This window comes from Chelonia mydas, chromosome 3, assembly GCF_015237465.2.
Source record: "Chelonia mydas isolate rCheMyd1 chromosome 3, rCheMyd1.pri.v2, whole genome shotgun sequence".
NCBI lineage: Eukaryota > Metazoa > Chordata > Testudines > Cheloniidae > Chelonia > Chelonia mydas.
Genome location: NC_057851.1, coordinates 113,686,661 through 113,700,487, shown reverse-complemented (window position 1 = coordinate 113,700,487; position 13,827 = coordinate 113,686,661). Strand labels below are relative to the sequence as shown.

General features: G+C 39.6%; 1 protein-coding gene across 1 annotated transcript in view; it reads right to left on the bottom strand.

The window, feature by feature from the left end:
* Positions 1–12,711, bottom strand: part of SCAF8 (SR-related CTD associated factor 8) — an 83,203-nt gene extending 70,492 nt beyond the window's left edge. The window contains 3 exon segments of the mRNA XM_037895030.2: positions 12,144–12,617; positions 12,620–12,690; positions 12,693–12,711. Of these exon segments, the coding sequence (XP_037750958.2) occupies positions 12,144–12,617; positions 12,620–12,690; positions 12,693–12,711 (564 nt within the window).
* Between the last annotated feature and the right edge of the window lie 1,116 nt (positions 12,712–13,827).

The window sequence follows — 13,827 nt, the reverse complement described above, 5'->3', positions numbered from 1 at the left end:
CAGGTATGTTGATTTCAATTACAACACAGAATACAAAGTGTATGGTGCTCACTTTATATTATTTTTTATTACAAATATTTGCACTGGAAAAAAAAACAAAATAAATGCTATTTTTCAGTTCACCTCATACAAGTACTATAATGCAATCTCTATTTTAAAAGTTCAACTTACAAATGTAGAATTATTTTTTTCATAACTGCACTCAAAACCAAAACAATGTAAAACTCTTACTCCCAAGGGAATTCTGTGCCACTGTGTGCCTGCATAATTAATGAGGAGTGCATATCTTAAATTTTTTGCACAGGAAAAAAGCTTCTGCCAGAAAGTTGCTGCAGTTCCGCCTTTTGCCCACCAGAGGGCGCTGTGGCGATAGAACAGAGCAGCAGCTCCTGACCAGCTAGGGAAGAGACGGATAGCATGGGGCTGCTGGGGGGGTGTCAGACAGAGGTTTCATAAGGGCTAGTGGGGAAGGACAAACTGGGGCAGGATCTGAATAGGAGTGGAGGTGCAGGGTCACACTGGGACGGGGGAGGAGGTGCGGGGCTACATAGGGATAGGGGGTGGCTGAGTGGGGGCAGAGGGAAGGGGTGCAGGGCCACAAGGGGACGGGGGAGTGGGTGAGGGACACATGTGGACAGGAGGTGCAAGGACACATAAGGGTGCAGGAACACATGGAGACAGGGGCAGATGTGCTTGACTGAATATGAGAGGCTAGGGGTCAGCCACAGTCTGCATGGGGAAAGCTCCCTAATAATCCCTTCACGCCCCCAAAAAACCTTTTCCATACCTTTCCTACCCAACCCTACAACCCTCCAAGTTCACACCCAGGCTCCTTCCCAGCAATTACTTCTCTCTCCCACAGCTCCTCCATTACCCCTGACTCCTCCAAACCTTTGGACTGCTTCTGAGGTATGCGGGAAATACAGTTTTGTATTATAGTTTAAATGTATTATTACTCAGAGTTCTGTATTAATACGCCTAGTAAGGAATCTGTTTGTCAAAAAATATTTCCTGAATCTTTTTTGTTGTCTGTATTGTTACAGACATACTTGCTGACAGGTATTTTGAAATAAATGACCAAAAATAATTGAAACTGGTGTGATTATATTGACAAAATATGCAGAATCTGAAAATATTGTGCGCAGAATTTTAAATTTTTTGGCGCAGAATTCCCCCAGGAGTAAACTCTAGAACTTACAGTTCCACTTAGTCCTACTTTTTGTTCAACCAATCATTAAAGCAAACTAGTTTGTTTACATTTATGGGAGATAATGCTGCCTGCATCTTATTTACGTCACCTGATAGTGAGAACAGGCGCTTGCAGGGTACTGTTGTAGCCAGCGTTGCAAGGTATTTATGTTCCAAATATGCTAAACATTCGTATATTCCTTCATGCTTCGACTTGTACGCTCTAAAGTTTCATATAGTTTAGTTTTTGAGTGCAATTATGTAAAAAAAATTCTTCATTTCTAAGTTTCACTTTCACAATAAAGAGATTCCACTATGGTAAGTATATGCGGTGAACTGACAAATATTATTTCTTTTACCCTTTTTACAGTGCAAATATTTGTAATTAAACATAATATAGTGAGCAACATACTACTTTGTATTCTGTGCTGTAACTGAAATCAACATATTTGAAAACGTTGAAAAACATCCGAAATACTTATAATAAATTTAAACTGGTATTTTATCAGTGTTTAACAATGCAATTAAAACTGTGATTAATCGCAATTTTTTTAATCTCACAATTGCAATTTTTTTAATAGTTTGACAGTTCTGTCCTAGATGTTGTCCTGGTATTTGTCTGTGTTAAAAAACATTGTTTGAATGAGCCAAGCTTATCAAGCGATCCAAATCACTCCGACTGCCTTTTCCTCATTATTTTTTATCACTATCTTTGATTCATCCACAGAATTTATTATCTGTAGTTTTTTTATTAAAATAAAAAATACCATTGATAAAAATGTTGAGTAGCATCTGGCCTGTTATTAATCCCTGTGAACTCTTACTAGAAACATCCCCATTCATTGATGATCCCCCCATTGATAACTCTCTTTGAGATCTCTGTTAGCTAGTTCTCAATCCTTTGAACTTGTGCTTTGATATTATATAGTGTTCATTTTTAATCATAAAGTTATGTGGTACTAAGCCAAACTCTTTACAATAGTCTAAGTATATTACATCTAACTGATAATCTCATCAAAAAATGAAGTCAGGTTTATTTGACAAAATCTACTTTCCAAAAATCATGTTAGCTAGCATTAATTGTACTCTCATCTTTTCATTCTTTATAGATTGAATCCCATATCATCATTTCCATTATTTTGCATGGGACTGATGTCTAGCTAATTACCCTATAAATGCCTGGGTCATCCCATGTGCCTTTTTTGAATACTGGCATATTAAGCACTCTTCTAATCTTCTGGAATTTACTTTGTATTCCAAGATTCATTAAAAATTATCAGCAGGCCAGATATCTCCCCACCCAACTCTTTTAGGGCTCCTGGGTTCAAGTTACCCACGCCTGCTGATTTTAAAATGTTTATCCCTACTAAATGCAGTTTGACATCCTTATTTCATTACAAATGGAGGATCCTGATTTAAATCAACAATTTAAAAGACTAATTTTAAGCAATATTTACAGTTGTGTTGTCAGTCTACAGTAAGAGTTTTCACTGGTGCAGCTACACCACTGTATGGTCATGAATGACTGAAATATCCTGTACATACAATGCCCAAGCCAGTTAAATATCTTATTTTTAATTACTTAATAGCAAACATCAAAACTGCTTCCTTCTGATTTAGCATCACAAACATACTCTTTATGGAATGACCCAGTTTAAATGGCAAACAGATTTTTTTTTTTTAAAAGGCCACAAAAAAAGCCAAAGTTAGAGATTTACACATTTTGAACTTCTAGTTAAAAATGGCTGTTAGTTTCCAAGACAGGAAATGGTATAATACATTGATGCTATTTTAAAAACTAATTAATAATGCATTTTTAACATCTCCTCCCTGGGGGCTCAGAAATCTGAATTTTACACTTCTTGGTTTCTGTTAGAGTGAATGACATCACAAATACAATACTTAACAGAAAAAAAAAGTGAAGTTCAGATTTCTTAAGATCTTGATATGGTGACTATCTCAAGTTTTATTAAAATTAGGAACATATTAAATATCCAATTAGGAAAAAACAAATATATCTAATATTTTGTTGATATTTATGTCCATAAAGATTTAAAAATAAACAAAGAGTATGAAAACCAAACACAATGAGGTGGATAGGTAACGGGCAACATTTTACAGGGTGTTAATTCTGATTAGTATCATGGGAATACTGCAATTCTTTCCTCCTTTCATCTCCTCCACATTTTATAAGTTCTTCTATTAGAACTTTTTCTTACTTGGTCAGCCGCACTAGCAAGGACCAAGTACATATCTTCTCCCGAACATCCGAACTAATTCAGCAGCAGCTGAGGCCCATACTGTTCATGCACAGGACACTTTGTCTGGTGCAGTAGAAGCTGTTAAATAAAACTGTAGAATTATATCAGATTAACTCTGCCGTCCTGCATGTGCTACTGGGGAAGCATTGCACGCAGAAGAAAACAGCACAGAAGCAATTCAGGAGTAAGGGAAAGAAATGGGGAAGAAATACACAGAGCAAAAGGAGAACACACCTACAATTACGATCAAAGTTCAGGACTGTGACACACATGCACTGTGTTTTTGGATCTGTTCTCTCTGAAATGCATTTGTTCTAAATACATAATACTTTACTTTATACGGGCTTTTTGATTACTGGATGTGATACCACTGTCATTGTTCTCAGAGAGAAAAACAGCAGGTCCTGAACACAAATCAGACCTCCTGAGGTAATCATGGGTAGTACCAAGAGATGGCAGACCAAGACCAGGTCTGAGAGTGGAAGAATTGAACATTTACTATACCTTAAAGAAAAAATAGCTTTCCTCTCCCATCCCCCTGTGACAACCTGGGAAGTTTATCTGGAAAGTGGTCAAGTGCTAATGCACCTCTGCTGCTGTGGAGGCAGCAGAATGACATTTCCAAGAATCTGATCTGTGTAGCTACTGCTACCCCTAATATTCTGAGCAGCAAGAGTGAAACTGATCAGACTCTTTACATTTCAGTTCACCTCAGATGAAAGTTATGGACAGCAGAGAGATAGACTGTCCTGGCCTACTGAAGGGGCACTCTGCAATGGGGTGAGAGAGATAAAAGATGTTCCTTTTCCACACCCACTACAACCAGCAGAGGACTGAGACTGATGAAACTCTAGACAACAGACACACAATCTTTCAACAATGAAATATACAAGAACTTAATTGGTTTCACTCTTCCTACTGATTATGGAGCAGTAGCTAAAATGATCAAAAGCTTTAATCTCATTTTGCTACAAAAAAACTGAGCAGCTGCATCAGAGGAAAGCAAAAGGCGGGAGGCAAGGAAGAAAAGATAAAAAAGAGCTCAAAACACACTAAAGTTCGGAGAAAAAAGTGGAGTTCCTCTTTCTAGAAAGCAGAGGATGTAGAAGAGTGGTAAATTCATCTTTTCACGGTAGGCAGACTGAGGGGAGAAATGTGCAACTCCTTACTTTCTCAGCAGCCAAGGAAGCATTCTCCAGATGTGCCTGATACAGCAAGTCAAAAGATGAAACTCTCCAGGAGGGTCTAAGGCTAATGTCTTGGTGGGAAGCAAATCTGTTCCCTCCCCACACACAAAACCAGTTCTCAAAAGGCTCGGGGTTTATCTCTGCACATGGGCACCACTGGCTCCCCTTCCCCGATACACTGTATCATTCCCTACTTAGTGCATTTTTCAAGCTCTAACTTTTAAGTTTCTTCACCATCACTTGGCTTCCATTTGTAAACAAGCTACTTCAGTGCTTTCTAGACTTCAGCATTAAATGTACAGAAAAGTTCAATTCATGATTTAAGTTTCCATAGTTTTATGTGCATTCATTCAGTTTTCTAGTGTACTATAGTTAAAAGACCATCCAAAAATAATATGACGGCTGCTTACTTCCCTAGGTCAAGCTGGGACGTGATTTTTATCTTTCTAAAATTCTGGCGGGTGGGGAGAGAGGTCTGATTTTTTTTTTTTTTTTTTAATTACAATAGCACTGCAGAAAACATGTGACTAGTCAAGGGGGCAGTGGAGGTGATGACAGAAGAAAGACTGCATTATGTGAGAAAATTTATGGCAAAAGCAGGGGTTCTTAACATCTCCAACTAAAGCATGGAGAAAGCACTGCATCACTAAAAACCAAAAAAGCTAATAAAATACATGTTTAAAAAAACATATCCAGAGATTTATCAACAGTTACTGAACCAAAAATCCTACATACAGGCAACTGATTAACTAGCAAGTAATTAACAATTAATTTACTGCGTGAATTTTGTTGATGAATCTGAAAAATAATCATTATGGTGTGATAACTGCATTTCCTTCACCATCCCCCAGATTCTTACTTAGTGCTCCCTTTGGCCAAACCAAAGGCTGGTCAAGACTTCATCTTAAGACGATGAACTACATAAGGACTATCATTTTTATTGTTAATAAGTACTGGACCCTCAAAATTGAGGTCTTTTACATGATCATAATCATGATTCTTTTCCAAAAGCTCTATCAGAGACCTGGAGGTACATATGAAGGGACTTAGATGCACAGAATCTAAATTATCCAAAGCATGTGTGGGTCAAACACACTTCTAAACTTGGGACTGTAGGATCAATTGTTATTGAAAATATATTTTTAGGTAAAGATAATCAAAAAGACAGAACAGAGTCCACTCCATGATGCAACCAAACTATATGTTATGATTCCTTAATCTCATTATACTTTGCTTTAAATGCACCATTAGCCTGAAACCGTTTAAGATAAATGAATCAGAACTATCTTCAGGTCTCATTCCTACCACTGAGTCTTTGACAATATTTATGGTTTCCTGTTGTACATTTTTCTCCCCTTTAGCTGTATGGGGAAAAAAACAACACAAAACAACAGGGAAAACAGTGATACTATCTACATAAAAAAAACAGTTCTGAAAAAAATCTAATATTTTTCAGTTTTCGTAATCTTATGTGTACTTGTAGTACCAGTACTTAAAACAATTCAAACGAGTGTAGTTTTTAAGTTAACAGTGTACTTTTCACACTAGCTCCTCCAATAATCAGTACAATACGATAGTAGACCAAGTGTTACAATCAACCACACTTTACGATTAGAAGTTAACCATTCCACAAATTGCCAGTGCAACAAGTGGAAGGCCAATTATCATGAAGGACAAGACGTTTTTAGAATTAATTTTCCAAAGCATCAAACATTCAACACCAATAGTTTTCAGTTTTGCTATAGCTACCCTTTTACACAATTTCAATACTACAGCCATCCTAAAGGAGCAGGGTCAGGGCTTGTAAATTCAAATTACTTACCCTTTAAAAAAAAAGTGCTGAGAAAGGGTAAGCAACTTTTAATGATTTCCCCACCTTAAACGGACAAGCTTTGGGGATTATTTTTAATATAAAGAAAAACAAACAAGCCAACAAAACACACCATGCGATTTTAGAAAGGGGAATAGAAAGAGATAAAGTCATAGCCATGTTTCTGTGTGTGCATACTAAGTTAGAGATGTTTACAAATGTTAAGTACAAAGATTCCAGGCTTGGTTGTAGAACAAAGCAGAGTGGGGCAGAACCCTCTTTAGAGTTTTGCAGATATAGGCTTTAAAGTTAATTGATATTTAATGGAACACAAATTAAAAAAATCATACTTCTGTCTGAAATTATTTTTACAAGTAATACTTAAGGTATTATCGAAAAACAGAAAAAATTAAACTGTTCCAGTTTATTTATATTCACATTTAACAGTAATTTATGAATATCCATTTTTATTTTTCTATGTAAGTTAGACCCCAATCCTGCAAATATAGACACACATGCAGAAGTTTATTAATGTTAGTCCTACTGACTTACTAGGACTATTAACTTGGGAAAAATTAACCACATGCTTGCTTAGTCAGTTCCCCGTCTGTTCCCCCACATTCCTATAGATTTTTTTACTGAACAATAGAGGAGAAAGACATTTTAAAAGTAGGAGTATGTTATTGTAAAAGCACAAAAATTGCAGAGGAACTCAGGATCAAGTATAGTACCTGAAACTACTTTCCTCTAATAGTTGGAGAGTGACTAGGATTTCAGTTGATGGAGTCCCTTTAAAGTTGAACTTAAATAATATTTTTAAATAAATTTATAAATCAGTTTCTGATTATTATCCCTTTTGGTGCAGGAACCTTGTATGTGTGCTTGCCTCGAGTACATCTCAAATCTTGACTAACAAAATACTTCCCTAAACTTTAAATTATAAATGACAATATTTTAAAAATAAACTAAAAGCTTTTTTTTCTTCCAAAAGTTCTGGCTCTGAGACTTGTGTGTCCCAGAAGAAACATCAGTGCCACAACTGACACCCAAAGCAGAACAATCCTTTAAGCACTTGTGATGTCAAATGAGGTAGAGGACACAGATTATTGAAAATATGAAACTCAGCAAGAGAGGCAAACTGATTTTAAACTAAAACCTTGCAAAATGTTATTTTTCCATTGACATAAGCTATGAAAATTAACTTTGGAAAGTAAAAATCTCATTAGCTATTTCATAATATCAAGGATAGATGAGCATTTTTTTATGTAAATCGGTAAACTTCTAGGATTTTGCAAAGTTGTTTTAAATAACTGTGATACAAAAGTGTACTCTTCATTTAAATCTACACATGTATTCTAATGGAGATTTGGGATTTTAGAGTCTGCGAACACTTACTACTAGATGGTGCACTTACTATCATGAGTAGCCCCTCTAATGATAATCCAACTACTCACAGTAGTAGGAATTACTCCCACTAGGAAATGTTTGCAGAAAAAGGCCTTCACCCTTAAAAACAAACAAAAGGGACAACACAAGAAACCCAAAGAAAAATTTCTCTTGAATCAAATCAAATGTCATTGTTAACCAGTTCAATGCTGCATGAAAAAACAGATACACGCAATATAAGACCTTGTCCACTGTATGTATTGACCTTCCATTCATGTGAAGTCAAGTTAAACTATAAGCTTGCACAGCCGCTTTTCATTTTGGTTTTGATTTGAGACCCAAATACAACTCCCTCCTCTGTGAGAGAAAAAAAAAAAACAACAACTACACAACTAAAAAGTGTTAGATCAGTGGACCTAATATTTTACATTTGTTTAAATGCTATTTCTGAGCTGTCACCTGAATTTAACCAGTAAGTTACATAAACATATGTAAAGTTATTAACTGAATCCAAACTGCAGAAGTGAAAGCATTTCTGAGATCCTTCTACAAATTTAGCCCACACTATCAGCTGCCAATTTGCCTCTACTTTAAGTCAATATGACCAAAATAGAAATACATACCATAATGACTGGAAAATAAATAAATGTGACCTTAAAATATAAACATAAGTAAAATGCACTTTTTAAATGTGAAGTATAATAAATTTAACTAGTATATTAACACAAATATTAAGGAGTTAGGTGTTGAAAGAAATGCAGCACTGCTTACAGATTCGAAGTTCAAGTATTTTAGATATTCCTTATTAGTCCTCCCAAAGGTGTCTTCAAAACCAGTTATAAAGTGTATGATCTTTAGGTATAGGAAGTCAGTGATAAATTCTGCAGAGGGGAGGGGGGCCGAAGTCACAGATATTGCCAGAGATTTTGGCATAAGTTATGTTCAAGGCCTCAATCATGCAAAGTGCTCTGCACCCATCTATAGTTCATTCCAAGGTTCAGAGCTTTGGTTAATACATTTTTAAATGCCCTAATCAGTGTTGCCCAACACTCAATTATAAAACATAGTTTAAAATGTAACAGGAAAAAACCACTGAGCAACCCCCCAACACCAGTATCTGCTCACAAGAGAGGGGGGCAATTGATTTAAAATGTTGTGACTTGATCCTTCATTTCTTGGCCACCCAAAATTACGTTTTACATCAAAGGTTTTAAATTTAAAACCCACACGAGTCCCATGCCTTTCTTTTCTAAAAGAGTTCTCAATTTAAATCTTTATGAGTATAGACAGAAGCTTTGTGAAGCAAAGTCTCCATATTTGAGTATTCATTTGGCTGGCTGTGTAGAGCTTCTGTGTTTTTCAATATGAAACTGAAAACTTTTGCTCATATGTCCCAAGGGTGTTTGAGCAGAGATTCCAAATCAATGTGTTCTTACATGATGCTGTTCTTATGGCAACAATGCTCTTTTCCCCATCCTACAAAACACACACATAGTCTGACTAAAAATTGAGTTGGAAATCAATTTTTAGTGTCTGATTTAAATTTCTCCCCAACCCTAATTGTCAAACTACTATTTCCTCCACTTAAGGTTCATTAAATTATGTAATGGGTAATATACTCATAGATCAGATGTATTTTGTTTGACTGCTTCTAACTATTTTTTCCCATATTCTCTAACTCAGCTGTCTCAACATTTCCAGACTACTGTACCCCTTTCAGGAATCTAACTTGTCTTGCGTATCCCCAAGTTTCACCTTGCTTAAAAACCAGATATAAAAATACAAAAGTGTCACAGCACACTATTATTGAAAAATTGCTTACTTTAACATTTTTACGATATAATTATAAAATAAATCAATTGGAATATAAATACTGCATTTACATTTCAGTGTACAGTATATAGAGCAGTATAAACAAGTCATTGTCTATAAGAAATTTTAGTTTGTACTGACTTCACTTGTGCTTTTTATGTAGCCTGTTACAAACCTAGGCAAATATCTAGATGAGCTGATGTACCCCCTGGAAGACCTCTGCACACCCCCAGGGGTACACATACCCTTGGTTGAAAACCACTGATCTAACTACTTTGCAAAAAAATCTATATTCTAATTTTGGTTGGTAGCAATAATCTGCTGGGCACTCCACTCTATAAACCAAACTTAATTGTTACTTATATTTAAAAAGTATCAAATTACTTCACTAAATAAACCCATACCTTATCCATACACCAGAAGAAGACGACAGCCTCCAGGCTCTAATACAAGGGCAATCAATCTGTACCACCAGAGCAGTGGTTTGAGCATTGGCCTGCTAAACCCAGGGTTGTGAGTTCAATCCTTGAGGGTGCTGTTTAGTTGATCTGGGGCAAAAATGGGGATTGGTCCTGCTTTGAGCAGGGGGTTGGACTAGATGATCTCCTGAGGTCCCTTCCAACCCTGATATTCTGTGATTTGAATGGACCCCAAAATCTTTTTATTTACTTATTATCATTAATTAATTTATTTATTTTCTCTGGAGTCTGGACCTTCACAAAAAAAATTGACTATTCCTGCTCTAATATGTAGTTTTCATTGCAAACCATACCACTCTGAACAATTTAAAATAGTGGTTCTTGAACACGGATATGAGTACCTCTGGGGGTACACAGAGGTCTTCCACAGAGTACATCAGCTCACCTAAATATTTGCCTAATTTTACAACAGGCTACATAAAAAGCACTAACGAAGTCAGTACAAACTAAAATTTCATACAGACAATGACTTGTTTATACTGCTCTATATACTATACACAGAAATGTAAGTACAATATTTATATTCCAATCTATTTTATAATAATATGGTAAAAATTAGAAAGTAAGCAATTTTTCAATAATGGTGTGCGGTGAGACTTTATTTTTATATCTGATTTTGTAAATAGTTTTTAAGTGAGGTGAAACTTGGGGGGCAAGAAAGATCAGACTCCTGAAAGAGGTACAATAGTCTGGAAAGGTTGAGAGCCACTGATTTAAAAGACCATTACATACACACATTTTTTTCTTACATGTACATAAACAGGTATGGCAAATTACAGCTGTTTAACTACCTTTACTAGTTTTCATTTACCACATATCAGCTTTCAAATATGAATAATCAAATCTCCTGTTGGCCTCACAACAGGAAATCAAATTTCCCTCCTCATTACAAATGTAACTTTTTAACTTGACTATCTACTCCTGCAATGGCCAAGAGCAAAATAAGGTGACCCAGACTCTGATCCTGCACTTTAACAGCACATTTGGTTACTAGCCTCAAAGAAAAACTGGGATACTGCTTCAACATCTTGACTGGCAGGTGCAAATTTAGAGACCTTTTCTCCCATTTCCAATGTAGATGATGTCTTGATATCCCACATAAGAGCTATGAAACAAAGATGGGGAAATATGTTCTTGGTTTAACTGCAGTAGAAATACCACTTTCAGCTACCAAGAAAACCCTCTGAATCTTCAGATTATTCCCTGATTAAAAATTAAATCCATTAAAGTGTCTAAGGCAGGAGTAGTCGATAGGTAGCCTGTGGGCCAAATCCAGACCACCAGACGCTTTTGAATGGCCTACGAAATCTTTTTATTTACTTATTATCGTTACTGTTAGGTTTTTTTTATTATTTTCTCTGGAGTCTGGACCTTGATGAGACCTTGACCCTGAAATTTGGACCTGGACAAAAAATAATTGACTACCCCTGATCTAAGAGGTGTTGAGGTGTGCGGATGTGTGTGTAACAACGGAAAGAAAGAGCGACAGAAAACATGAGAGCTTCAATGGAGGAGAGAGACCTGCATGGCCTGGAGAAACCAGTGGATTCCCTTCCCTCTTAGTACAACCCGCTTAACTTTGTGTGGTGGTGTGCTGTTAGACGCCGCCAACCATCCCCCCAGCTATAGAAAAGAAATCCCCAGGAGAAATCTCCCTTCCATTCTCCCCATCCCACCTGCACACAGACCCTCCCCGTCCCTCTCCCCAAGCCCCGTAGGCAAGGACGGGATTTCCGCGCTGCGCCCTCTCCCTGGCAGTGGCACGCCCCTGCCGTCAGACGGAGGAGAAGCCCCGTCCTTCCTCCCCCGAGGCAGAGAGATTTCCCCCCGCCGCCACCGAGCGGGAAGCCCTTAGCCCACCCGAAACCGGGGAGGGACGATTCCTCCCCGCGCTCCCCCAGGCACAGCGCCACAGGGGTGGCGGCCGGGCGAGTCGTGCACGCAGGGAAGGGGACCAGGCCCAGGGGCGCCTCTCGCTCGCCCGCTCCCGCCGCGCCCATCCCCGGCAGCGGCTACTGACCTCGCTGTTAAAGGCTTTCACGGCCTCCATGTTGAGGCAGAGGCGGGGGCCGGGCGGCTCGTCTCCGCTGATGGCGGCTGGGCTGGGCCGGGGAGGGGGCTGGTGTCTCTCAGGGTCCGCCGGGCCTCCTCGCCATGGCGGGTGGCGCAGAGGCCGCGGGACCCGGGGCCCGCTCGTTGCCGTCTCCTCCCTGCTCCGCTCGGCCGCCTCGCGCCGCTTCCCGCCCTGCGCCGCCGGCTTCCCGGGCTCGGCCTGGCCGGGACGAGATGGAGGGACACGGCGCAGCAGCTGCAGAAGCAGGCAGCGCGGGCACCAATATGGCGGACACACGGGCTCCAGGCAGCGCAGCTCGGGGGAGCCGAGAGCAGCGGAGGCGGCGGCCAGAGCGGCCCCTGGCGGTCGCGCGCGCACCAGCCCGGCCCTCGCAGAGCAGCGACCATAGAGGTGGCGTCCAGAACGTCGCTCTGTGTCCGCTCTGGCAAGAGTGCTTGCTCTCTTGGGGGTGTGCGCCTCCTGCAGGGGGAGGCTGAGTGCTGCAGGCAGCGGCAGAAAGAAGAGGGTCCGTCATCTCATGTTGCTGCCCAGGCAATTCGTTCTGTAGCCCCGCGGGTGTGATGGGAAAGCGGGGGGCTGGGGGTAAAGGGAAGGAGACAGAGCCCGGATTATTTCGTGTGAGGAGAAACTTAACTTCTCCCCCGACCCTTTAACATTTCCTATGGCGGCGCCCCATCCGTCGGCTGCATTCCCCGCACCACGCCCCTGCACGCTCCTCGGGGAGGGGAACACCGGGGGGGAACAAACTCCCTAACCCCGAGAGAAGGGGGAATTTTGGCCAAGAACAACCGAGCAAGAACTGCCTGCTGACGCCCTGGGATTGTAGATGGCTGCACCAGGCACACTGTGCTTACGCAGTATATCAGGGTTGGAAGGGACCTCAGGAGGTCATCTAGTCCAACCCCCTGCTCAAAGCAGGACCAGTCCCGCAATTTTTGCCCCAGATCCCTAAATAGCCCCCTATAGCCCCCTCAAGGATTGAACTTACAACCCTGGGTTTAGCAGGCCAATGTTCAAACCACTGAGCTATCCCTCCCCCCAAATGGACCACACCCACCAGTTGCTGAGACCAAGCAGAAAAAGTCCAGTGCCTTTCCACAATGTTTTCACCACCACCACTTTTTGGCTTTCGCGATTAGAGGCTATTACTGTTAGTCATTTAGAGCCTCTGTTATACCACATCAAATTAGATGTATGTGTATTAGTGAATGATGCAACAGGGCATTTCATTCTGTACTTAAGGACTGAAATGTGGTCAGTGGGGAAGGAAGGAGAAAAATGTTTTATAAAACTGCAGAGGAGAATTGTTAAAGATCAAGATGAACTTTGAGGCAGAAGCTGAGCTAAAATGATTGTAAAGTGAAATTGAGTTGCTAGTGCAGCAATGATGTCATGAATGCATTTAAAAAGAGATAGTGTCCTTTTCAGACAGCCCTTCCTTGAAACAATGCTAGTAGTAGCTAAAAAGAACATGAAAAAATCATTGAAGGATGAACAAAGTTGCAGTGTAGAGTGTCTGGGTACAGCATTTTAGTAGAACAGGATCCTTTTCCAATACAAAATAATAAAGTAAACCTTTAAAAAAAAAAAAAAAAAAAAAGCCCTGGCTAGGTCTGAGTCACTGTTCCCT